This window comes from Suillus discolor (genome assembly GCF_016758755.1).
Source record: "Suillus discolor strain FC423 chromosome Unknown F5147scaffold_21, whole genome shotgun sequence".
Classification (NCBI taxonomy): Eukaryota; Fungi; Basidiomycota; class Agaricomycetes; order Boletales; family Suillaceae; genus Suillus; species Suillus discolor.
This window is the reverse complement of record NW_024541268.1, coordinates 61,286-86,370: the sequence shown is the minus strand read 5'-3', so window position 1 is coordinate 86,370 and position 25,085 is coordinate 61,286. Positions and strand designations below refer to the sequence as shown.

At 48.0% G+C, this 25,085-nt stretch overlaps 10 protein-coding genes across 10 annotated transcripts; 5 read left to right on the top strand and 5 right to left on the bottom strand.

The window, feature by feature from the left end:
* Nucleotides 1–580: 580 nt before the first annotated feature.
* Nucleotides 581–3,238, bottom strand: F5147DRAFT_689693 (fungal-specific transcription factor domain-containing protein). Its single transcript, XM_041436987.1, has 5 exons — nt 2,971–3,238; nt 2,779–2,880; nt 2,473–2,716; nt 2,308–2,421; nt 581–2,242 (listed from the first exon to the last, which is right to left on the bottom strand). The coding sequence occupies exons 1-5, from the start codon at nt 3,079–3,081 to the stop codon at nt 945–947; spliced, it is 1,869 nt and encodes a 622-aa protein (XP_041293907.1). The 5' UTR covers nt 3,082–3,238; the 3' UTR covers nt 581–944.
* A 594-nt stretch (nt 3,239–3,832) lies between these two features.
* Nucleotides 3,833–5,945, bottom strand: F5147DRAFT_689688 (uncharacterized protein). Its single transcript, XM_041436986.1, has 4 exons — nt 5,704–5,945; nt 5,331–5,636; nt 4,672–5,274; nt 3,833–4,600 (listed from the first exon to the last, which is right to left on the bottom strand). Exons 1-4 carry the CDS (start codon nt 5,797–5,799, stop codon nt 4,148–4,150), a joined length of 1,458 nt encoding a protein of 485 aa, XP_041293906.1. The 5' UTR covers nt 5,800–5,945; the 3' UTR covers nt 3,833–4,147.
* F5147DRAFT_689680 (acyl-CoA-binding protein) lies at nt 5,924–6,979 on the top strand. The gene is made up of 5 exons (XM_041436985.1): nt 5,924–6,331; nt 6,395–6,416; nt 6,473–6,539; nt 6,591–6,663; nt 6,713–6,979. The coding sequence occupies exons 1-5, from the start codon at nt 6,245–6,247 to the stop codon at nt 6,764–6,766; spliced, it is 303 nt and encodes a 100-aa protein (XP_041293905.1). The 5' UTR covers nt 5,924–6,244; the 3' UTR covers nt 6,767–6,979.
* A 2,248-nt stretch (nt 6,980–9,227) lies between these two features.
* On the bottom strand, nt 9,228–12,715 carry F5147DRAFT_689675 (uncharacterized protein). The gene is made up of 3 exons (XM_041436984.1): nt 12,355–12,715; nt 11,373–12,304; nt 9,228–11,325 (listed from the first exon to the last, which is right to left on the bottom strand). Exons 1-3 carry the CDS (start codon nt 12,432–12,434, stop codon nt 9,404–9,406), a joined length of 2,934 nt encoding a protein of 977 aa, XP_041293904.1. The 5' UTR covers nt 12,435–12,715; the 3' UTR covers nt 9,228–9,403.
* A 280-nt stretch (nt 12,716–12,995) lies between these two features.
* On the top strand, nt 12,996–14,381 carry F5147DRAFT_689670 (uncharacterized protein; the record flags this gene model as incomplete). The annotated part of the gene is made up of 4 exons (XM_041436983.1): nt 12,996–13,003; nt 13,670–13,945; nt 14,070–14,096; nt 14,163–14,381. The coding sequence occupies 4 exons, from the start codon at nt 12,996–12,998 to the stop codon at nt 14,176–14,178; spliced, it is 327 nt and encodes a 108-aa protein (XP_041293903.1). The 3' UTR covers nt 14,179–14,381.
* Nucleotides 14,382–15,774: 1,393 nt separating this feature from the next.
* On the bottom strand, nt 15,775–17,229 carry F5147DRAFT_745221 (uncharacterized protein; the record flags this gene model as incomplete). Its single annotated transcript, XM_041439735.1, has 9 exons — nt 15,775–15,820; nt 15,972–16,183; nt 16,238–16,366; nt 16,421–16,553; nt 16,615–16,808; nt 16,859–16,967; nt 17,018–17,057; nt 17,121–17,161; nt 17,210–17,229. The coding sequence occupies 9 exons, from the start codon at nt 17,227–17,229 to the stop codon at nt 15,775–15,777; spliced, it is 924 nt and encodes a 307-aa protein (XP_041293902.1).
* A 1,372-nt stretch (nt 17,230–18,601) lies between these two features.
* On the top strand, nt 18,602–19,195 carry F5147DRAFT_651872 (uncharacterized protein; the record flags this gene model as incomplete). The annotated part of the gene is made up of 5 exons (XM_041433566.1): nt 18,602–18,669; nt 18,722–18,770; nt 18,816–18,931; nt 18,992–19,107; nt 19,158–19,195. 5 exons carry the CDS (start codon nt 18,602–18,604, stop codon nt 19,193–19,195), a joined length of 387 nt encoding a protein of 128 aa, XP_041293901.1.
* Nucleotides 19,196–19,515: 320 nt separating this feature from the next.
* Nucleotides 19,516–20,233, bottom strand: F5147DRAFT_651871 (uncharacterized protein; the record flags this gene model as incomplete). Its single annotated transcript, XM_041433565.1, has 3 exons — nt 19,516–19,715; nt 19,749–20,005; nt 20,193–20,233. 3 exons carry the CDS (start codon nt 20,231–20,233, stop codon nt 19,516–19,518), a joined length of 498 nt encoding a protein of 165 aa, XP_041293900.1.
* Nucleotides 20,234–21,776: 1,543 nt separating this feature from the next.
* On the top strand, nt 21,777–22,250 carry F5147DRAFT_796890 (uncharacterized protein; the record flags this gene model as incomplete). The annotated part of the gene is made up of 2 exons (XM_041443182.1): nt 21,777–22,091; nt 22,145–22,250. Coding segments are annotated over 2 exons (378 nt in total), but the record flags the coding sequence as incomplete, so codon positions are not given.
* A 1,691-nt stretch (nt 22,251–23,941) lies between these two features.
* Nucleotides 23,942–25,066, top strand: F5147DRAFT_772487 (uncharacterized protein; the record flags this gene model as incomplete). Its single annotated transcript, XM_041441356.1, has 2 exons — nt 23,942–24,515; nt 24,591–25,066. 2 exons carry the CDS (start codon nt 23,942–23,944, stop codon nt 25,064–25,066), a joined length of 1,050 nt encoding a protein of 349 aa, XP_041293898.1.
* Between the last annotated feature and the right edge of the window lie 19 nt (nt 25,067–25,085).

Below are 25,085 nucleotides of genomic sequence, written 5' to 3'. Positions count from 1 at the left end.
GGTCACCACAGACCGTGCAATCTTGGACATTTATCAAGGAAGCTGAAGTTTGATATGATATTCTATCTGCAAACAATGGCAATAATACTCTCAGGGCGAACCTATTTAGAGCATGACCGTGGAAGGCGATCACGACAAATGCCAATTGGTGATTGGTCCGTGCGGGTAGGGCCAGATTTACTATAGGACGTCGCCGAATCAATTTATGGATACATACTGCCAGGGTCCTGGATAGTATCAAGGAGGGTCGGGGTTGCTGCGACGATTTGGTGTCGCTGCCAGAGTAAAACATGATTTATGTAACGGACCGGGAAGCTATAAGCGGCTACGGTCCTAGATTGATTAATATTCAGGGCACGACTTCTGAATGAATTTTTTTCTTACAAGTCGACGCAGGAAAGGTGTAATCCAAGGCGAATGCTTAAAGGAGACCCGCCACTGCGCTCTTTGATTAAGTTCATGCCGCAGCCAGGGGATCTCTAATACAGCATCCTGAATAGGACTTACTATGTTCCGGATAGTTCGCAGAAGACTGTCAGCTCGAGAACGTTATGACCGAATGACCGAATTTCAGTTAGAGGGCAATTTGATTTGAAACTACATGCATGAGGAAAGTATTACACAATGATAAGAAAATTAATTCGGCTCACCCGGAACCAGCGGCAGTGCTGATATACACCCATGCGGTAGCTAGGAGACATGCGGTGCCCCTCGAGGCTGTGGAGATATTATGTCTAGAAAAACAATACATAGCATTTGTATGTCGTGTGTAGTATGGTTCGTCGTGGCATGTAGTGTGATATACAGCTTGTGTGGTATGAAAATGAAGAAGATCTTGAGGAAATAATTCGGCGCGCTGCACACCAGGAGGGCGCCCAAATACTTTTAACAGATTATGCATAGACCAATGAAGGGAAAAAAGTTCATGTGTCGTAGGATAGACCTTAGACAAGAAGCATCTGGGATTGTTGCATCACGACACGCCAGTCCACGGGCTCCCCTCGCTCTCGGCTCCTCCACACTTTTCTCATAAGTTCAGCGACCCGAGCACAGTTCCCCACTGTCTCCGTCTGCTGCTCCTGCAAGCGCCGCAGGAAGTATTCCCGGTATTGAAGAACATCCGTCAAGCAGCCACATATGCATATGCTGAACACCACGCTGCGCACAACATGGCGTGCTGTGCTGACGTCTTCAGCACGCCTCAGACAGTTGACTGTTTCTGCGATATTGCTCATGATCTCTGGGCATTGTGGATGGTCCCCAGAGATAACGGAGTGCAGATAAACAAGCGCGGACGCGCGGAATACGTCAGATGTGAGGCGCCGTCGGCGTAACTTCTCCGATTTAAAGCCCTGCATGTAGTCAGGGTCATTGGTCGTCTTCAGGATGGCTTCGATATTTTGCCCGCGTCTGACGAGTTCGGGAACGCTGAGTCTCCCAGCACGCCTGCATTCATCCTTCCAGCATGCGAGATCAGCGATTTCAGCGAGCGCGAGGACGATGCGGTTCTCGCATCCCATGACGCCCATCATGGAAAGCTCCGGTCTACCATCATCAACGGCAGTGGCGGGGTCATAGAGCGAACGGAGCACGTCAAGGAACTTGGGACGACGGATCAGCGTTGCAGAAGCAAGGACATCGAACCACATGGACGTCTTGATGATAAATCGCATGCTGTCAGTGCACATGCTCAGCGCCCAGTCCGGCGCATGGTGTTTCCGCTGGAGAAATTTGATCGAAAATTCGCAAGCGCTGTCGAGGAACGCCTGCCACTCCCCTTGTCCTCCAGAGAAGAGGAAATATGAGACCATGCAAAGACTTGCAAGAGCGTCTCCTTCCGTCACTGGTATCACTGGTGCACTTTGGATGCGTGCGTACACATCATGGTCTGTTGGCGCAGTAAAACCAATTGCACCTTGGGTGCTCTTGCGGTGCAAATCCGCAAGCAAACATGCAGCCTCTCGGGCTGAATCACTGGAATGTATCAGATTCCATATGAGTTTATCAATGGACCCGTCGGCATGCAAATATTGGATACGCAGAACATGTTGCATATAGTGTTGCAATGATGCGTTTTGTTGCATGTTCAGGTTAAACCAGTTGTATTGGATGGTGTTAATGGGCTGGGGCAAGAGATATCCAGAGGGTATGACGACGTTATTATCGTCTTCGTCCGGGAAGGATGCTTGGTACATTGCAGAGAAGTCGCTGGTGTGCGGTCGAGGCAGGATTGATTGCGTCCCTGCCAAAAGGAGGGCTTGAGTACTATGATACATACATATACTTAGTAACGATACGGGGTCTTACATGATGGATCTAAGCTAGTCGTATAAGTAGTGGAAGGATACGCAGGCAGCATAACCCCAGGATAATTTTCCCGAGCGTCCAATGGTGAATCAATGTCCTGCATCACGGGAAGTCCTACGACGATATGAGAAAACAAGCAAGGGTATTCCACGATAGGAGTCTTACGAGCATCAGTGTCCCCCCGTAGATAATCATTCCGGGCTATACCCGGGTGTCGCTCGTCGCTGGAGATCGACAATGTGGGTGTCTGCGGACTCGTGCTTGGAGAAGCATAGTCCGCCGAAAGTGATAGAATAGAAGGCTCCTGGTCATTGGGACGAGGCCCAGCACCAGAATGCCCTTTAATCATTCCTTGTGCGGCAAGAAAGTTTTTAATTTTTTCTCGTAGGTCGACAACTTTGTCGCTTGCCTTGAGGAAAAGAAAAAAAAACATCAAAATGATAAGAGAATGATTTAAATAAAATGACATACACGCAACCATTCTGGACGCTTTGCGCCAAAACCAAGACATTGTAGACGAAGACGAACGCATGTTTGGCAGCTGCCGTCGTTGTTGGGCTGCTCGTCGCATTTCTAGGAAGGGGGGGGGGGAGGGGGAGAATGAGCGCCTGATGACAAAGAAGCGACGATCGAAGATCGAAGGAGTGACGTGCAAAGACCTACCTTCCGACGGATTCTGCACGTGTAACAACCCGACTTGGCGCGCACAGCGCCTTTAGCCTTGGGCGCTCCGGTCCGTCTAGCCTGAGTAGGAGACTTTGGTGTGGGGGGCATGATGATTATGAAGATGAAGGTATAAGGGGAGAGTGTGGGGTAACAAAGATACAGGGAGAGAAATGATGTACAAAGAGATAGAAAGAAACAAGAGGAAGCGACACAGGACGCATTCTATGTACGAGAGTATAAGTAGCAGCATAACGTTCGACGAGAACGGGGAACGACAACACCTGTTCAAACGAATAAAATAACCAAAAAAGGGAAATAGTAAATCTATTAATATAAGTTCAACAGAAGGTAGTTTCGGGGTCTTTCCTTACCAAACATCCACCCCCATACCATGAGAACTTGGCAAGGGGCGCTTTTGCTTCCGCGCGTTAAACGGCACTCTTGCATCGCGGCCTTCCAAATCAAGGCGCTAGCTGATCATCATTCCATGATCAGTGTACGGCTTGTGTACGACAATGTACGCTTGTGTATCCACCCCTCAATTCGCTTCGAACCTTTCGACACTTTGTCACAAGTATGTACAGCATGTAGGGCTGCATGGTCATTTCGTTATTCCTCCAAGTACACAGCAGAACCAAGGGGCAGTGTAAACCCAACCATACCTACTCGGGAAAACATGTGCTGACCTGCCTCATGATCCCTCGCAACAATCGTAGTGATTTCCATCAGACAGCCGGAGAAGACTGAACCAGACCGACCCTCTCCGGTTCTCACTTTGAATACCGTCGGGAGACCCCATGGACAAACAATAACACTCAAAATGGATTCGCTTGTCAAATCCTCCGCGCTTGTCGCCCAATGATTATCAAACTAGCCTAGTATTGTATATTATATATGAAATGAAATCACAATCGAATCTGCCGAACAATCATACTGTCAGGGCCTATACGTCCAACACAAGCGAATAGAGGTTGTCTACCAACACCAGACTTGAGACATAGATATCACTACAAGAGGAATAGAACTGATGCCCGTGAGGCAATGAATGATGACAGTCGAGGTCAAATACACCCGGGGAAGCATGATTGGAAAAATAATGACGTGAGAGTGTTACTGAAGGACAACTGAGGTGACTTGGAAGAATGCCGTTATCTTGCGTTGTTTGTACTTTGTTCTAGTCCTCCGAAATGGGCGCTGCGGCAATGCCACTCGGTCCGCTTATACTCAAGTTCCTGACCTTGTGTCTCAACCCGCTACTCGATGCCGATCCTCCCCCAGCTGTGCCCTGATTGGCGTCTGTACCAGAAGCCGGTTGCTTCGAGGCGCTGCCGACATTTCCACTCGGGTCTCCTGGCACGACACCAGCGCCTGATCGGCGGGCTATAAGAGCACGAATGGCACTAAGCCATTTAATTTCTTCTTCCTCGCTTGGAGCACATAACAGTAGCGTCCTTTTCGTAGTGACTATCTTGAACGTAAAGTGGCCGTGTGAGTCATCGGGTACTGTTGATGATAATGGCGAAGTGGAAGGTGGAGGAATGGGTGCACTGTGCTTGTGACCCCGCATATCGAACTCCAGGGCATCGAGAATCTCAGAAAATGAAAACTGCCGATGGGGTTTTGTGTCCTGATAGCCACATTCAATTGGTCCCGTGTCAGCAAGAAATCGGACATGGCAAGTACAAGAATACCCATTACCATGTGACTTCCCGAGTAGACTAATTTTTCACCGTTCAACACGAACCACCGTTTGCGCCAATTATGTCGTTTCGAACCGCATTTCATCAAATAGCCAGATAAGACTATCTTTGCGGCTTCTTTTGGTATAGCTTGCATTCGCGTGGGTGAGGAAGAAATTGCAAGGCGATTCTGCGAGGACGTCGAGTAGGTTCGCTGTGCGCTTGGCGAGGCATCATCTGAGTCCGAGGAGGTTATATTTTGAGCGTGGGATACTTTCGGAGGCGAGGTCGAGACCATAATGCGACAAGGTGCTGATTGAGCCCCGGGTATCGGTATAGGGGGTGTCAGTAGCGATGTTTGGGTTGAAATGGTCAGGAGAGCCTCCCTCGCGTCCTGTATTGCCTGGACCCACCGCTGGACCTCCACTGGGCTTTCGGCCTGGAGATAGAACGTTCTAACAGTAGAGACAACGCCAAACGTATTGGAGTGTTTCTTGAGCGTGACTGGGGTGCAGGAATGTACATCGGAGAGATCCAGCAGGCGTAAAAGTTGGTATTCCGCGTTGGTCTTGTAATACGCGATATGTGCAGGTCGAAGAACGAACCATCGTTTTTTCCAAGTCTGTGATAATTGCTATCTACACCAAATAGGAAGAAGACGGTCTCCGATGTACTAACCTTGCGTCGCTCGCCTTTCTTCCATAGATAGCCCGACTTGATCATCTTCTCGTCGAAAGAACTTTGCGGGTTTTCAGCCTTGGTTGCGGTTCTCCAACCACCTTCCTCCTCCTCCTCTTCGTCTTCGTCAGACTCCTCACCGCTTCCTGATTTTCCCTCTGCAATGGAGGATAGTGGAGGCTGAGATGTGCCAGAGACCGCGTTAGAACCATATGACTGTGATGTTGGAGAGACAAGATCGGGTGACAAAGCCGAGTCTGAGTCAGACTCGGTACCAGAAACGTGTGGTTGTGACACTGGAAGGGCCTGCAGGGTTCAGATCGATCCGGATTATGTGACAAAATCAGGAGAATTGGGGTGCATGTACACGAACCTTCTTAGGTCTAGCTGTTGAGTGAACGGATAATTTTCTTTGTACTTCTTGTAGTGACGGCGGTGGAGCTGAACGTGAAGTACTACTAGTCGTCATGGGTGGGAGTGAGACGGCGTGTGGGATTTCGTGACGAATAGGTCACAACAAGGCTTTCGTGACACAAAGTCACAATGCTCGACGTGGCCTGGACTTGTGCCCGCAGTCGACCAATGAGACTTTTGTAAAGGAAAAAACGATTAACAGGTGAATGCAGTGAGTACTTGTTGCATAAATGTGCAGTATTTTATAGGCTAGACATGGCTTTGTTGAGGACTAGAGCGATTCAGATTTCACGTCTGCTACAATAGTAGCAAGTGCATTGGCCTCATTTTTTGTTCAAAGCGAGCTCTGAAACAATGCGATTTATTATATCGCGGTGGTCAGCTGATAAGATCTCGAAGAAATAAATGCAGCCGGTTCCAGATCTGGCAATTGTTGCTAGAGAGCTGCGTTTTGTCTTCACCTTTTGTTCCAGCATCTTCATCTCTGACCTTTGACGACGATGTCCTCTCAATTCGAAAAAGCTGTGGCGTACGTCCAAGGTTTGGACAAGACGGCATCGGGGCCGGATGCTACTGTCAAGTTGGAGGCGAGTGATGACTCCGTTGAAGATCGTAGATGAACCATACTGATCGATACGGATCATCCACAGTTTTATAAATTCTACAAGCAAGGTTCCTGTGCTTCCTCTGTAGAAGAAAGTAAAACTGACTTTTCCCGGCGATCAAAGCTACTGTTGGAGATGCAGATCCGAGCAAGGAACCCAGTGTGTTCTCTTTTGTCGAGCGTGCTAAATGGTGAGTGGAAACAACGCTGGATAAGTTGACCTGACCTGACCTGTCTCGCAGGAAGGCTTGGGACAGCATCAAGGGAATGTCGAAGAAGGATGCTGAGGAGAACTATGTGAAACAGCTTATCAAAGTTCGTGATACATTTTGCGCGGTGATATTGTGTCTGAAGATGGAATCAGTACCTCAAGGAGAAGCACGCTGATGAGCCCATCCTGAAAGAGTTGGAGGGATAAACTATGTGCTCGCTGTGGGACACGTGGATAGTAGCAGGATACTCGTGTATTGTAAGAAGCAATCGGACTGGAACTTGACCCGAACGTATAGGAGCATGATGATATCAACAAGCCATACCCAAATGAGATTGGAACGCCCAAGTCAGCAGCACGTTCTAAGCGAAGCGCTTTCTGATAGGTGCCTTGAGTGGCTACCACAGGCTACCACATGGGATCTCCGATTAAAGATGACATAAAATGATGATGAAGGGGTGTTCGAGGACCTGGGTGGTTTGCTGTGCGTCTGTTGTGGTAAGTTTCGGCGCCCGTTTTTCATACCTGCCACAGAAGTCAGAGAAGTAAAATGCAGAACCTTGCAATTCATTCAAGATATGATCGAACGGATATGACGAAAACCCGGATACCTATCTATCATCGCATCTTATTCATTTACTTTGGCAGATGGCCTAGATCAGTGGAGCCAAGTCACTCGTCCTCATAGTGCGGTACACAGTCACAACCGATTGCCGGCACACCGTTTGGCTGCGGAGATAAACTTACTGGAAGTACAGCCCAGGATTCAAACAAGGTTCAAACAGCATCGAATTAATGACCTTCGAATTCTTCGCAGGTAGTAGATGCGAACACACAACGTAGGTAAGCCTAACACAATTGAATAACTCTGCGATCATCGTTATGCCCTGGCGATCAAAGCTTCCCGAATTTTGAACTCGTAAAGTTCAACTCAGAAAATCATTTTTGGGGCTCAGCGAGACGCGCGGTACTACAGCGGTTGACACGTTGTCCTTCCACTGAGACTGCATTTGCCTTGGCGCAGTGCATTCATTTTTAGTAAGTACAGTTGCCACCATCTATCAAGGATTTCTTCAACAGAACTCTCACTGAACCGAGCAGCAACCAGTCAAAATCCTTAAGTAAACCCACAAATATAGTGTAGCGTTCTTGGGGCGCTTCCCTGGTAGCGGTCGTTCTCGAACCTATCAATCTGATTGCACCAAATGACAACCCAAAATTTGTGAATTTGTGCGTCCCTACACTCTAATCGCTTCAATTCAAGTCTTCGTTGATGTAAGCGGTTGGTTAAACAATTCAATTCATTCAAATGTTTTTCGTAGAATCCGATCAAGGAATCGTGCCCCTGATAGATGTCTCAATAATGCCTCAAGAGCCGGAACTACCCTGTGTGAAGTACTCTCCCGACGGCAGTGTGACCCTAGATCTAACTTCGCACTTTGGTCACCATGGGCCCACTTATACCCACACGGAGTCACAATCAAGCTCACACCAACAAATCAAAGCACTGATATTGATGTCACATATATATGTACATATGATCCAGATAAAATAACGGCACCATTGCTAATTGGTAACTGCGCTCCTGAACTATGCGGTCCCATAAGTGCCCGCCGGTCTCTACCTACCACTGTCCCCATCCGGCGCCGTTGAACTCTATGTAGGTGAGTAAGGTTGTGACTTGGCTTATCAACTTCCTCGGAACTTAAGCGCCCCTTTTAGGATGGGCAGCTAAAAAGCCATGCTTTCCCCTTATCTTTGGCGAATTCCATCTATAGGCTCTCAATCTGGCACAAACCCTGAACCTTCTGCCCCGGTCACCGGATTCTCTGAACCCCAGCCATGACATGCTAGCACTGACGAACACTAATTCAAATTTCGCCTCGTGTTCGTGGACTTACTATAACGGCCGTAGCACTTTGTCTTGTTGCTGTCGGGGCGCATGACAAGCACATTGACAGGTGCACTAAGCTTTACAGGGACAGGGGCACCCATAACAGGTTCATTCAGTATCCCGTCACTCTATCAGGGCGTGCTCGTCGTGATCCGTCACTGTCAGCGACAAAAACTACCATCGTGGCGGACGTGCCCTGCCCCACAATAAAACAATAACCGAGTTGACCGTCAAAATAGCGGTGAGGACGTGTTGTCTAATGATTGATTGTACGTTGGCATCGTTCAGCACAGGAACATGGGGTTCGATGGCTTACAGATGACAGGACGTGGGCAGATCCCCTCTATTAATTCTCTCATAGTTGCTAAGAAGCACTCGGATTCAGTATATCGTTCTGGAACGGTCCTTGTGGTCTCATGACACTGACCGCGTGCTAGAAGGTGGGGGCAGGCTCGTGTTCAACTACCGAGCTTCAAGTTGGCTGTTCAAAGTACTCGCGTACTCGTCGCCATCGGGTCTTACTATATGGACCGATCACAAATTACAAACACCGTAATCAATCATCTGACGTTTCCCTGCCATCATCTTTGATCGTGGCACGCCGAAATGATCTACCTGCCAAGGAGACAACGCGCAGTGTTGGACACTACCCCGATAGTTGAGGTCATAGTCTTATTTTTTCAAGTACGTTCCTAAAATGTGTTCAGGGTGCACAGCAACTCCCTTTTCTGGTCTGTATGATAAACATACAATCGCCACTTCTCCAACCACCGTGATACATTCCGGACCATAGTATATGCATTTGAAATAAAATAAAATACGCATTGGGCGACCGTGTGGAATAATTGCCGGTCAGATAGTATATCGTGTTACATCCACTCAAACAACCGCAGTAAAGACAGGAGGATAAGCAATATATTTCCTTCCAGAGATTAACAGAGGGGCAGAAGTTAGGCACACTGCTTGTCAGGGTTGGCAACATACAACGATGCTCGTGGAGCTAGACCATACTGAATGCTTGGACGGGTACGGGAAGGCACTTCTTCTCGCTTGCGAGTATTCCGCGGAGGTGCAGAACCTGCCGCCACCAGATTGTTCGTCATCTGCCGTTCGATTTCCTGAACCCTGGATGTCACAGCATGACCTGCGGCCCTGGTGAACCGAGAACCATGTGTAGTGGGTCCAGTCCTCGAAGGCTCTTTTGAGGAAGAAGAGGGACATGATGCCGGAGATATAGGTCGGGAAGAGGTAAGCCTGTTTTGATCGGATGATAAGCCACCCAATATTCCGTGCTCATTTGCACTAATAGAACCAATCGAAGCTGTTCGATGTGACGTAGATCCGTCCGAAGCAATTCGCTGTACGACATCATAGCTTCCACCTAGCCGCTCTGCAACCTCAGTATTCGCTGTCCGGCCACTATGGACAGATGGAGAGATCAGGCGAATATGTTTGATTGATTGCTCAGGTTCGGACTCAACAGAGTCCCGGGAAGCATTCGATTCGTTGATCGACATGAGTCGCGGAGCTGGGTTAGGGTCCCGTAAATCTAATGGCTTCTGACCGGTAGAATTTCGTCGATCAAGTAGAGATGTCTTCATAAATCGCCCCCACCAGCTGTCTGATCGACGAATGGGGGTCGAAGGAGGTGAATACGAGTCGAGGATGGATGAGTGGCGTCGTGAGGGTGCAATGGTAGGAGCAGAAGAGTGCAATGTGGAAGTCGTCACAGGACTATAAGGCGGCTGCGAGGAAAAGCTTGGTTGGGAGGCATAAGCGTTGCTGGAAGAGTTGTCGTTGGAGAATGAATTATCTTGTGACGGGCTGGAGAATGATGCTATGGTGTTGGTTGAGTCGGACGCGACCTCATGCAAAGGACTGAGGGTTGAAATGGGTGCGGAGAAAGGTAGATGGGTCCTCAGTGGGCGAAGGGGAGGCGAGTCTCGGCTCCCAGCATCAACATTAATGTTGTCATACTCGCCATCAGGCTTGAGTGCCCCATGGTCTGGCTGATACGAGTCGTACTTTCCACCATGTGGCACAGGATCTGAGAATGGATCTATGTACGACCCTGAGCTACCACCTCGGTCATGAGAGTGTCCACTGTTGGGTATCCCGTTGTACGAGTTATTTCCCTCATTCATCAGGCCCTCGTGATCACCTTCAATTTTTTCCCAATCATCCCAACCTCGGCCGCTATTGCCTGCACTGGACTCCCTGGAAATCATGCCGCGCACCATTGCGCCCATCGAGCGCATGGACCATGAGCTGGTTCCGCCACTGCCTTCCCTGCGTACCGCATCCAGAGAACTGCCCCACCCAAATTGTCGCGTATCTTCGTCGGCAAACATGTCACGGCGCGGGTGATGTGGCAGGGGGGAACAATGTCTGCTTAACCTAAAACGAGCGAGAGCTGCAGCCAGCGGGATGACGCGTGCACCTAGGAATCCGTAACTCGTTCGCTCGGAACCCATGGACAAGAAATCAGCGGGACCACCTTCGGTACTGTCGTACTCATGGTCACCACTAAGAATAAGGAACCTCCCACGTCCCCGCGAGCGTTTGATATACCAAACAGTTGCGAGTCCACCAGCAATGAGCCCAATGATGCCGAAGGTGGTACCTAGAGCGACAGCAGTTATGTTATTTTTACTAGAGTTGGAGCCAGCACTGGCAGTGCTCGTTGGATACACCGCTGAGGATGCACCTGTACTCCCACTTAACCCAGAGTGGCCAGTTTGAGAAGGTGCAGGGAGAGAAATGATGGCTGGGGTCGAGCCTGCAGGTGGCGGGCTGTAAGAGGAGACCATGGACGAGCTAGAAGGATTATATATTTCCATAGTGGCAGACGCAGGTGCAGAAGTTCCGTAGCCTTAGTTGGATCAGACAGGAACAAAGAGCTAACAGGGAGGGACTCACCAAAGGCAAAGAGCACTTGACCATTACACTGTACTGCTAGATGGTCCTTGCGAGCACCAAGTTGCTGAAGAGACTGCACTTCTTCCCAGACCATGAGATTTTGGGTGGTATTTAGTATCCATCCATCGCTATAGGTTGTCTGTAATTCGCCATCGCCTCCCCCATGAATAAGGATGTCTCCCGTGGCGAGGACAACAGCTGCGAAGTCGCGGCGTGGGTTTGGCATGGTGGAATTCGAGAGGGATATCGTATCCCATGCGAGGGTTGCCTGTGTCGTGTCAAGAGACCAGATGGTATTCAGGGGTATAAGCCCCCCGCATGATGCACAATATCCACCCAAGACAAGGAGTCGTCCGTCAGGGAGAATGAGCGATGCATGCCCATAAATGTCAGGCGGTGCATTACCACCAGATGGAAGCTCCACGAACTCTTGTAAAATAGGGTTGAAGAGGTAGTGATCAGAGAAAGCATTTCCGGATCCATCGGCCTTCTCACCGCCAACAATCCAGATCTTGCCGCCAGTTGACGATGCTGAATGACGGATCCTCCTCATTGGTTCGCCAGCCCAGTTCTGAGGCTCAATGAAAAATGACGGGGCCGTGCGGTCGTAAGCGGAAACAAGTGTGGCAGAATCATTGAGGGAAGTAAGAACTGTTTGTGAATTCGGTCCTGGTTGACCTCCAAAAAGCAGGAATGAAGTAGTGTTGAATGCTGAGAGGGTGTGCCATCCTAAAGTGGGAGAAGAGCTCGTGGTTGTTGTATTTGAGAGCAGCTGCCACGGCGGGGAAGTGGCGCTGAAGGATATGGAAAGATCAAGTAGCAATAGTTCTGATGTGGGCGGTGCAGATGTGTACGAGTATTGATCATACTGATCTGTCAGACCTCCGTGAACGTATAGAAGATTTTCCAATAAAGCCACCGCCTGTGCCCATCTATTGTACCGTCACTGATAAGTGCCCGTTAACAAACATAATTAACGTACCTAGGTAGTGGAGTATATTGACATAGGGCAAGCGGTATCAAGTAGGGCAGCACAACCGCGGCGCGCCAACCACTAGCCATGACACATATACAGGCTTGTACAAAGAATTGACAGAAAGGTTTGAGAAATGTATAAGTTAGTCGTAAGAGCGTGATATAAGTCGTTTTTCGTGAAATGTCGTCAATAGAGGAGAGTGCACAAGTGGAGAGCAGAATGTTCGGTCACATATAGCCATAACTTGAACCGCAGTGGGCCGAGGCCCACGTGAACATCGGACAAATTGTTTTTGAACATGAAGCCCAGTGAAAATCGACAAGAATGAGGTAGATACGCGTAGATAGATGTCTAACCACAAATTGAGGTAGATACAAATCTAAGAAATTCGAGACAGCAAAACTCTAATTTTGTGCAAAACACAAAGAATCTTTGCAAAGGAAAAAAATGCAAACATTGTCAGACTTCGATCGCGTAGTTTGCAACTGTGCAACGAACTTTCGGCAAACTTTGTACAAACTTTGCATATGCAGACGTTCAATGCAGCATGCATATGTGTGTATTTGTAACTTAGCCATGTATGTGTGTTATATTTATTACGAGTCAGTGCACTGGTTGAACCATGTGCATCTTCTCATCCGCTCACCATGTCAAAGTTTGTCCCCGCCACGACCGTCCGGCTTGATACAATCATTCCCTCGCGTTTCAAGTTACTACTAAGCCAGGCTGCCCGCAACTATATCTCTTGCAGACTACAACATGACAACCACAAGCCCACTGGCAGAGCGGCGAGCAGTTGATTTATTCACTGTGACTGCCGTTTCTAGTACCCCGGACGAACTTGCTGGAATCTCAACCTACATATCTGATCCTCCCGCTCCCACATAGAAAGTGATCCTCTTCCCGGCAGCGTGTGGGGCCCGCTTTAAATGGCCAACTAACACAATCATGGCACTCAACTGGACACTTATGCGACTTCCATGCAGCTTTTGGATGCTTAGTACATGTCTAAGACGGCTTCAGTATCGTCTCGTCACACTATCACGAAGGAGTTCCCAAGTACACTTGCTGTTGATGCTGCATTGTGTGCTCTTCGTAGTGGTGATGTCCGTCATGCTATTGAGATGTACAGCCATGGTGCTAATTCAAGATGTATCGTGCCATTCGAGCGCCGTGCTCCAGTTCATGATGAAGAGATTCATAGATCTCAGCTCCCGCCTCGATAATCCTCCAAAGCTTTGAGACCACTTCACAGCGGTATATCTCTTCATACACGCCATCTGTTACCGCGCTGATCAAGGCTCGTGCAAGTCATGACAAGTCCCTGTCGTTTCCCTTCGTTGCCATTGGCCAGGATTGCTCAGCTGGTGCCTCGTTCACGTTGGATGCTGTGGAGCCTGAGCTGGAATTGGTGCGAAGACGTTTGCCCCCTCCCCACTGTTTCCTTCTCCAAGATAACGAGCGTTGATGCCACCAAATCAAGAGCATTGCGAGACAATACTTGGCTCCATCTCGCGTGTCACAGGACACAAGAATTTGACGAACCCTTTAAGTCGGCCTTTCTCATGCGCGATGAGCCACTTTCGCTCAACTCGATGTCACACAGAGGCTCTGTCTTGGCAAGAATTTGCATTTCTTTCTGCCTGTGAAACCTGTCTACCAGTATCAAGGAGGTACGTGCCACGTCAGCGAAAACCTCCCGCGCTAATGCAGTACACTAGGAATACAAACGAAAGGCCACGGCGCAGGTGAGTGTCATCATGCTTACTGGTTCTACAGGCCACTGTACTAACTGGGTTCTTCTACTACTACAGATCAGCTCTTCTTTGATGCTCCAAGGCAAGGACAGTGGGAATGAGTGTGATGACTAGCGGCGGGACCCCGGTGTGTGCGTGCATGATAGCATTGGTGTCGGGATAGCAGGCAGGGCGGAGGCGGGCATGGGCGCAGCGATACCACTACCTAACCATAGCGATACCTATGGATACATCATTCAATGGCATTAGATACCTCCCAAATGGAACATTTTCAGCGCATATATGCATCTAAAAGTGATCTAAAGCCAATGAGAATCGTATCAAAGCGCTAAATGTTTGTTTCGATCTCTATCTTTTTTCGTCTCGAAAAGTCCCACTTTTCTAAGGAAGTCGAAACATAGCGAAAAAATCCATTCCCTTGTATTTTTTTCGATCTGTATCTACATGTATCTACCTCATTCTTGTCGATTTTCACTGGGCCTTAGGGACATCTGTGAACCTGTGAACAGATGAGAAAGTTATTTCAAGTAATATATTGTAGAGCATTGCAACAAGCTTCATATATCTGGTGACTGCTTTGACATGAGAATATTTAGCATTGTCAAGGAGAGACAAATTTACTAGGGTACTATGGTTGAAAAGTCAATCTTTTTCAACAGCTGTTTAAAATCTAAGAAGTAAAGTAGAACAGGTTCGCTAGCTCACGTGGCTTTCGCTTACATCAGGTAACTGACCCGAAAAAGATAAATTCTTAGAAAGCTTTATCTAGCATAAAATTCGTATAAAAACTATCAGAATGGTACTCCATATGAGAAACCTTTGGATACACGGACTTACTTAGATGAAATCCACCAAATGTGTAATTGTGACAGTCTTGTTGCAACTTATCACCAAGATGCTGGATAAGGCAACATTGTGACAGGAAGACGAAGATGTTGAGAGTGACCACAGTCACCTATTTGAAGATCACTGGCAATACATTATAATTCTGCCCCGCGCTGGCTGTGACATGCAACTGTGGACTGTCTTTACTTCGTTTGCAATCACTGAACAAATGTTAGCCTTGGGTAAATATCTATATGGCTGGACTGTGTTGGACCAATGCTGCCTACAGCCCAACATCAATGAGTTACGATAACAAAAGACAAGGTTAGTTTGTCATTTTGTGCATCGCATCTTCTGTCGATTTGTTGAAATCTTGTGACGCTAGCCTGCGATGTTCGAGCCTGCCAAGTGCACAGTTCAGGCTATGAGCGGCAGCAGATTGACATCCAGCCCAACCTCGATAACAAAAGACAAGGTTAGTTTTTCATTTTGTGCATCGCATCTTCTGTCTAATTGTTGGGGTCTTTCAAGGCGAGGCTTTTTTAGACTGGGTTTGCTTCAGTCCCATCGTGCAGAGGCATGACAGCGTGGCACACTGCGTCAGCTAATTGGTAAGGTATGTCCATCGCATGCAAGATTAGCCAGCCAAAAAATAATCTGCAAACTCTCCAAATGAACGATGTAGTCAAACAGAATATTCGAACACCCTACAATCGCAAACATGATGTTGGCCCAAGGTCTCACGATATCATCTTGCATGACGTGCCAATTGCAGAGAGGGTAGATGGATGCGGCACACTACTACAAACTATTGTGATGTTGTAAATTTTGTCCCGCATTCACCTCAACTTTGAAAACTTTGAGCTAGCGTGTTATTATATTGCATCATTCTATTATAGATGGATAGATATATTAAAATAATCATTAAAAGGCAACATTGCCATGTGTAGCTTGTTTGAGGGCAATGCGTCATTGTCAGATCTTGGATAAGGCACTATTAGCACTGATAGGTCTCTTGGCAGCAGAGGAGGCGGGAAAAACTTGGCTGCATGAGTGGCAATGTTGATAATCAGCCTTAGCAACATGGTGAAGGATGATAACAAATACCGGTTCCACCAAGTCAGTAACTCATCAACTTCCTTACATTCCTCCGGGTCTTCCAAGAGGTCGAGGAGGCTATGGTAAAATGTTTTGGAGTCAGTGGTTGTGTCGGTCCACGAGAACACGAAGGACGAGCTTAGAGTGAATCGCACCTTCGGCCTTGCGTCAGAACCATCCTATTGCAGAAGTGTGATTGCTCGATGAACCTGAGTTGCGATATAAGCCAGGGAAGCGATGGTGACTGAATTCATGCCATGGAGGTGGGCATTTCCAGATCGCGTAGCTTTTGGCTCTCTGTCAACCAAACTTGGAGACATGAAAACATGCTTGTAGGCCTAGTGTATTACCATGTAGTGAATGGATAATGCGAAAACATGAGTCACACTCACATATACTAGCAAGCGACTCCTAAGAAGACCGCACCATGGGTCTTCAGAGTCATAAACGTGGTTGGCATACACAAAAATGGGCCATTGGTCCCCACAGACCAGTGTTTCGCCACTTCGGAGGTTATCTTTAATCCTGTGGCAAAAAGACGTAACAATTATTCAGGACTGCACAGATACCAGAAACTGAAACATACCGAGGGTCATTCCAGTCTAACCCAGCAGGACAGAGGAGCGATCCGGTGAGTTCATGGTTGAAACTGCAGTCGATCTTGGAGTTTTGATGCAACGGAGGCTGTATGGCTTCCCCCCTGGGGGAGATCCAGTCAAGGACCGCAGACTTCAACGTCTTTGTGTCGTCGCCTCTGGCGCCGGCGGCTCCTTTGCCAATCTGTAGATCAATCATAAACATGAACTCTTGCTATGTAGAAACAGATGCACAAGCTCTCCAACATGAAAGATTTCCTCCTCAGAACCATCTTTTAGTCGCTCAAGGAGGCCTGGATAAGAATCTAACAGTTGTTCAAAAACACGATGTTCCCGCCACTCTCTGTGAAGCACGTCAGCTGAATAGCGAATACAGGGATGAGTATCACTTACTCAGCAGATAGATCCTCCAATGGAGTGTCTTCCAGCTGTTCTAGTCTTAAGATACCATTAGTGAGCAAGGAAGGATAATTGCAGAGCACGAAGACCGTTCAACCAAAGTGGCATCCATGGGAGACAAGCGGATCGGATGTGGAGCTGGGAGACGGGGTAAGACTATAGAACCTGTGGTCAGGGATGGCTTACGCTTTTTTTCGAGGCCCCATTTGGAGGGCTGAGGAGCCGCTGAAGGTTCAACGATACAGCAAGGCATGAACAATGCTCCTGACTGTATCTATAAATGTTGTAAGGTCACGCATTGCCTAGTCTGCTATACTTGAGACGACAAGTGCGTTCGACCCTAAAGGGGAAGCGAGTGCAGCAAGGATCTAGTAGTAGGCGCTGAAGGTGCTACTGGTTGGCGAGTGCGAAGCGCGGGAAAGCGCAGGTGCGCGCGAGGCGCGAGAATGCGTGAAGCGCGGGAATGCACGCACGTGTATGCGGAAACAAGAGAGGGTAAGAGTGAGTTTGCTTGAGTGATGATTAGACACTAGACAAGAGGTGAGAGATGCAAGCTGAGAGATGTTATATGCGAGGTGCCAAGGAATAGATTTCAACTATACTCCGCTAGGTAGTAAATGGGTATTGTTGTGGTTTGGTCCCCTGTCGTTCGTGTGGGTGAGTAAGTTAGTAATAGTATGTACTGCTGGCGCTTAAGTATGGCGCCTAAGCGCTGTCATGCGGAGCTGAAGCGCTACCGAGTAAGGTATGTAAGGATATATGTAAGTAAGGGTCCATGATAAAAATAAAGATGGAACAATATGCAAATGTGAGAAATGGAAATATACGCACTAGGGAACTTGGTGGACAGTGGATGGATGCTTCTGGATGGCTGGCGCTATAGGGCGCTCAAGCACGGGAAAGCGCGCGCGCATATACATCGTGAAGCACGGGAAAGGCACGCGCGCGAGTTGTGTGTTGCGCGGGAAAGTTGCGCCTCATGTAGGAATAGCTGTGGGAAGCATACAGAGTGATGCTACAAGTTTGTGCTGTATACTCCTTGGTGAAAACTGCAATATTGCACAAGGAGAGGCATGAGTCTCTACACCGCGTTTGCTTGGAATGCTGGAAGCAGCGTCTTCGGTAGTCATGAAAGCCGGGGCAGAATGAATGGTTGGGGAGGAAGGGTAGATTAGACTCTGAAAATACTGCAAGCCGCTTTTATCCCTGGTGCTGCGCTACGTAATATCCCATGGAAACTGGCCAATGCAGGGGTCATGATGAATGGCACCAAAGGGATGGCCAGAGGGAGTGATGGCTAATCGGTAGCCACGGTGAATGATGGCAGCAAGTGACTATGGGGTGTGGCCAAAACAGCGTCCACCATGAATGGCGGCCAAATGGTTGGCCAGGGCAAATCTGGCTCGCCTGTTAGTTGCGTATGGAATATGTCAACCTTGTACCAAGGTTCCAAGCTTGAAATTTGATGGCTAGAAGAATGACGCCACATCAGTATATAACTCCCTAAGCCTTGCCTCCCATGACCTTGCATCTTCTCATTGCAACTCGCCGATACAGCAAACACCCGTCTAACTCAACATGCTGCAACCCTGTCACAGTGGTCAGAATTTCAAAGTGCAAGGACATAGTATCAACTTAACCCTGCAGTAAGCCTGATACACGCACCTGGCGAAAGGACATGCTGATTCCTTTACCTAGAATCGAGTTAGTGGGCAACATCGACGAAAGTGGCGAAGAACTCGCCAGTGTAAGGTCAGTCGACGTCATCAACCATTCTCATAGCTCATTGTAGACTAGCGAGGCAACTCTTGATGGCAATGGCCCCTCAGCGCTGAATGATGAGGCTCCCCTTCTGCCAGTGAACGACGATGAAAAACACAAGGTGGACTCTATCACCAGTCTCAAAGAGTGACTGCAGCTGGCGGAGATGGAGTGCTCAAGGCTAGAAAGCCTGCACCAAAAGTACAGGCTGCGCTGGTTGGAGGAAAACTATCGGGCAAGATTGTTGAAAGAATATGCACCAGACGGAATCAGCACTTGGTCACCCCATCAGATCGCATGGAACGCTCCTTCTCCCGCTCAAAGTATGTCGGATTGGCACATCCTCTTCAAACAAACTGACTGTGCTGCTTAGCGGAATACGGTACCAAAGATGACTCGGGCAGAGAATGAACGCAGAGGGCGCATGGTAGCATGCAGGACAACACTGTAGTGGTATAGAGGACGTATCAGATCATCCGAATGATAAAGCTGGACTCGCACTGCCAGGTGATTGAACAAGATCCGGATTCCGGAAATACTACTTTTGGCATGCAGTATCAAGGCTGCCATGATATCACTACAAGTAGGAAAAGTACACCATTTGATAGTGTATTACATCAGCAATACACTAACTAGCAATGGTTGATATGAACATTCATAACAGCTAGAGCCCTCCTAGGAGGGCCAAAAGTGAATAATTTAAACAAGACGATCCGAACCCAGAAACACTATCAGCGAGAGCAAACTTCGGTGTCATTGTCGTCCGTGTCATCATCGTCTGTGTCATGTTCATCACAGTCGTCCGTGCCATCGTCGTCACAGTCGGTCATGCTGTCATCAATGTCCTCGTCATGGCAATTCAATTCCTCTGAGGACAAATGCGTTGAGATAGTTTGATCCCAGAATGTCCATAAACCTGCAACTGCATTAGCTGTAATGGAGAACCCAGTTGGTCTGTGCTCACTGAGGTCAGAGGAGCTGGATTCAGAAGTGTTTTGAATGGCCAGCGTATAGAGCTTATTTTCAGCATTGGCACGGTGCATCTTGGCCTGCAGAATGAGTAAATCTAACCCAAGATTGCATAGGTAGGCGTTGCTACGCCTAGCAGCAACAGACTTCCTCATCAGCTCCACCTGCATGCGCAGTTCCATTTGGAATGCATCGTAAAATGCTTCTTGTATTTCGACAGTGATCCATGTGCTCAACAGGGGCAACGAGGGGCTGATGCACTGTAAAAATATGGTTGGACATGGCCAAACAGAAAAAAGCAGTACTACCATCAAAATGACAGATGCTGACCTTCCCCGATGGGAAACAGGGGATAGACAGGAGCTGCCAAAACGTCCCGCAGCCGTGTTGGAATGTATGCCATTCCTCTTTGACCAAGTTTCACACATGTCTCGCATACCAATCGAGCAAGCCAAAGGTGCACAGGGTAAAGGTACACATGGTAAAACTGCAGCCACATGCCTCAAGGTTGCTGAGGGAGTCCTGATCTCATGTTTGGCTGGTGCTCTGATATGTGCTATTTAATGAGAATGTGAGGACCACGTCTCTGCATCTCAAAGTTTAAGAAGCTTACACATCCGAAGTTGCTCCAACATTCCAATAGCCTGCGAGTATAAAGACACCTCCATGTCGCACCGTTTCTTCCTCTCTTCCAAGAGAAATTGCTCCACAGCCACATGCCTTCCTCCGTAGTTACCATGACAGTTGACCTGGTGCCTGCCCAAGGTTTCCTCTTGCTTCGCCTCTATACAGTGCTCCCCGACTAGGTGCCAAAGATCCTCAGAACAAACTCGATCTTTGAGCAAGTGTGACAGAATATATAATTCAGTCTGGAGCTGTATGGAAAGAAAGGAAATCAGGATATACAAAAGACGTACAATTATCGACTAACCTTCTGATTTGCTGTGAGTCCTATGTAGGCATCTATGAATTTATAGCCTAATATGCTGGACAGTTGAGAAACGCTGGTGCAATCACTTGAATAATCAAATAGTTCCGGTGAAATACAAGTTGTCATGCATGTCATGGTTGGTAGTGCGAGAGTGGGTGCTTGAACCTGACTTGTTGATATGTGGCACAACTTGGAATGGCTATAAATCATCAAAGTCGAACACTACTGCTACAAATACACCTCAGTGGGGCTCACTGCCAAATTCTGGCCATCTAAAATTTTCTGGCTGCCAGCCTTCAAAAAAAGCCAAGCTGTAGCCTCAAATGGCTATGTTTAGAGGATAATACATGTTTTTTAATCCATTTTACCCATGCTCCTGTATACTAAGCTTCCTCGAAATGAGCCAAAGAATCGATTCTTGCCATGCAAATTCCGAAACGGTCCATCATTTTCCATCGATTACTTTTAATACTCTTAAGTGGGGTTCAAGATCCAACTCACAAGGAACTCCTAATCTCGCCAAGGTCTGAATTTCTGATCTGAGCTGCATCAGTAGTACGAAGATTCAATTTTAGTTTGGTTCAGCTTACTGCGGGGGGGGCTCCGACTGCCATGGGATTCGGAATATGCCGTGAGCATGTCTTTTAAATTAAAAGGGACTCAAAGCCTTGCTGTCGGGAACGTGTTAGCTTCGCTGATCTCGATCTTAATCATTCTCTCATACAACAACGCCCAACAAAATTTTATTCAGCCATCAAATCAGCTTGTTAATCATCTGGTGAGTCAACTTTGCAGCGTGTTCTTGCTTCGCTAACAATTCGGCTTCTGATAACAGTACCAGTCTCGATTCCTCCCCAAATTATGACCTCTGATCTTCGAATTTCACCCGTTCAAGATGTGAATAACACTCCTCACACCAATGATACAGTCATATCCTACACCGTGAGTTTTTTTCTATTCTCTGCAGCATGCCACAGCCATCATTGCAGGTCCACGACCTTGCACCACACTACCTCACACCTTTATAGTGTTACATCCAGTCAGAGCTTAATGTATGCACCATGGTCTTCACCACGGACTAGGCCATGTGCAAACAGTTTACCTGAACCATTTCTCCACCTTGATACCTTACAGCCCAGCACATCGGCTCTCTCTTCTCCCTACCCAACCTACAGACAGGCCACTCTGGACCCGTGGAGCATCCCTCGGTTTGGAAGCAATGGGGGAGGGTCTGACTTTGCTGCCCCTCGGAGTGCGACGACGATCAACGACGGGGCTGCATCGAGTTTGGTGGGGTTGGGGTTGCTGGGCGAGTGGTGGAAGATGCAAGAAACTGTGGATGTGACTATCCAAGGGCAGCAGGGGTTCATCCTGAATCGGTATACGGTGTATGAAATCACCACTGAAGTGAGAGCGCACTCATCTATCCTTTCCAATACACTGATATTATATGGACCTAGCATGGCACACCTGTTCACCGTCGGTATTCAGAATTTTCGTTTTTATGGGACTGCTTGGTGTGACAATACCCCTTCCGTCTGTTACCTGCCCTTCCGCCCAAGTGTGTGCAGCGTAAGCCCAGTGTTTTATAGTCTTTGGTTTGATTCTCATGTGGGTGGGAGCTGGTCCAGCAGTGGAAGCATTAACACTCCTCCAAAATGACACTCCCGTGCGCGTCGTCGAATCTATGGGATTTCCCTCTTCGACAGAGCACGCCCACGCTAGTCTTGCGCTCAGCGTCTTGGTCCCGTCTTCATGCAGTCCTATGATAGCTGGTGATGATAGCTGGTGATGGTGGGGAGCTTGATGATGATGTTATTCGGAGGAGGGTTATGAGGCACTTTGAGAAGTCTGATCGGCTCTCACTCATGTAGCCCTGAATTTGCTGGTATATGCTACTCCAATACATCTTATTACCTAGTGGATACCTGACAGGTACACTGCAGAGAAGGTGATGTCTACCAGACAGTAAATCTGACGAACTTGTATCGTGCTGGCGCACCAATATCAAATAAATATACAGTCCAGCACTGATCACGTGGTGTCTGAGGTTGAAGCACTGAGTATGGAGTCATTACTCCAAAGCTTCGAGCATCAATATTAATGTAAATATGTATGTTATTAACTTATATCGCTAAACGCGACACTTGGGCATGGCACCAACTGATTTCTATCGATAGCTGCGGTACTTCTGCACTCCTCCTGAACAGATATGGCGGTTCATTGCCGGCCTTGCTCCGACTCGCATGCATTTTTTGCAGCATCTAAACAGAACGTGGAACTCCCTCGCTGAAATCCCATTGCCATCAACAGAGTCAAGCCTGCTTAACAATTCGGCTTGCTCTCTGCGGTCCCACTCCAGTACAATAGGCAAGATCCATTGTTCTGTATCTATTTCATCTGTCAATGAACCTGTGGTGCTGCAGCAAAGCAAGTTCAAACCTCTTCGTGGGTATTGGAAGGTGCCCACAGATGGTAGTCAGAAGTACAGGTCGATTTTTACTGTGCTATGTGAGTATGGCGCTTCTTGGGCATGGATACACTGACCTCAGTATCTGCATGTATCTGATGCACATCTTACAGTCCACTTAATCTTAGCAATCTCATTCCGCCAAGAGTACACGGCCACCTCTATGTATGCCCCTCTCCCACCGCCATCAGCGCATATACAACACGGGTATTTAAAATCATGTCCGTTGCAGTACTTTTCTAGATGGGACGGTGGAATTTTCTTTCCATCACTATCGACAGGCCTGCTTTGTTTTTGTCACGCCTAGAATTCGCACAGAATTTAAGTCTCACCAACACCATTCAATCATGGACTTTGAGGCACTGTCATAATGCAGGAGGGCAAAACAGCAGGTGATAGCCTCGGCAATCAGTTTGCCCAACTTTTGAGAGGTTTCACTACAGTCAGGTGGCGCAGTAATGGTAGAGGAGGGTGATGATGGAGGTTCCATTGGGTAATTTGGTGCAGCAAGGTGGGTATTTCCTTTGCTCATATAGTATCCAGCCGCCACTAACTTTACCATGACCTACCCAGTCCTTCTTGGTGCTATCAAGTGCGCCAGCTTCCCACTTTAGCCTACGGCCAGAACCAGGCCTGTGGGAATTTTGGACTATGATGCTGATTCAGTAATCATGTTGGCTGTCGCTAGCGCCCCAAAGTTTGTTTATGACATGCTGCTGGAATCCCAATTCCTTTCATCCGACCTTTCACCATCGAGTTCAACACACCCTGGTCCTTCCAGCTCCTCATGAACCTCGCAGATCCATTGTCGAATTCAAGTCCTTTCCGGTGCACCTGCCTACATCAGTTTACACAGGAGAGTGCTTATACCAAGCATCAATGCTCATGCATGCAAGGCAAGAAGCGGCTGTTTTCTGCCTTAGCTAAGGCAAAAGACCTTCTAGGCACCGCAAAACGGTTTCGAGTGGATGGTAGTGGCCAATCGCATGCTTGCCTTAGCATGGCGTCTTGCAATGAGGGATCCGTTATGATTTCCAACATTGGTTCAATTTCGTCAGCAGTCCCACAGGAGCTTCCACCCGCAGGTTCTTCATCGCAAGAAAATGCATCCGCAACACCATCCAACACCAATTTCAGTGCCGCGCCTATGAAGATAGACGAAGACCAAGGTCTATCACTAGCGCAGCGGAGGAGCCGGTGTGTTGATGTTCCTATGTCACTACATTATAGGCAGTATGAGGACGTCCTCCCGCAACCTCCACTGACCATCCCCTCCGGCTACCCTGCGGATCCCAACCCACCAGAAACTCCCACTGATGCGTCCATCAGTGCTCGTCCATTGTTTCGAGCCCCTCCTTTCTGTACAGCTAAGAATGTCTTCGGACTAGTATGACAGTTTTTTTCATCTAACCCCCCTTCTCACGACCCAGAAGAAGTCGTGACACTTCAAGATATAAGCTCTGTTGCTCCAGCGAAGCCAGACTCCCGCACCGCACCGCACAACCTCGCATTTCACCCATACCCCAACCGATCCTCATTCGAGCTCGGTAACTGGTACTGGAATGGTACCATGCAGAAATCCCATCAGGACTTTAAGCAGCTGATCAATATCGTTGGGTGCTCAGATTTTGATCCTGACGATGTGCAAAGTACATCATGGGACAGGATTAACTCGAAATTAGGTTCGAGTGCTCATGACGAGGGGGGCGATGAATGGGAGGACGAGGATGCAGGTTGGTGCAAAACAAAAGTGACCATCCAAGTGCCCTTTTCTCGAACCACAGCCCAGCCGGATGCTCGACCTTACCTGGTGGTAGATCTTTACCATAGATCTATTGTTTCTATCATTCGAGAAAAGCTCTTGAATGCTCATGATGATGAACATTTCCACTATGAGCCCTATAAACTATGATGGAGCACTCCCCATCTTC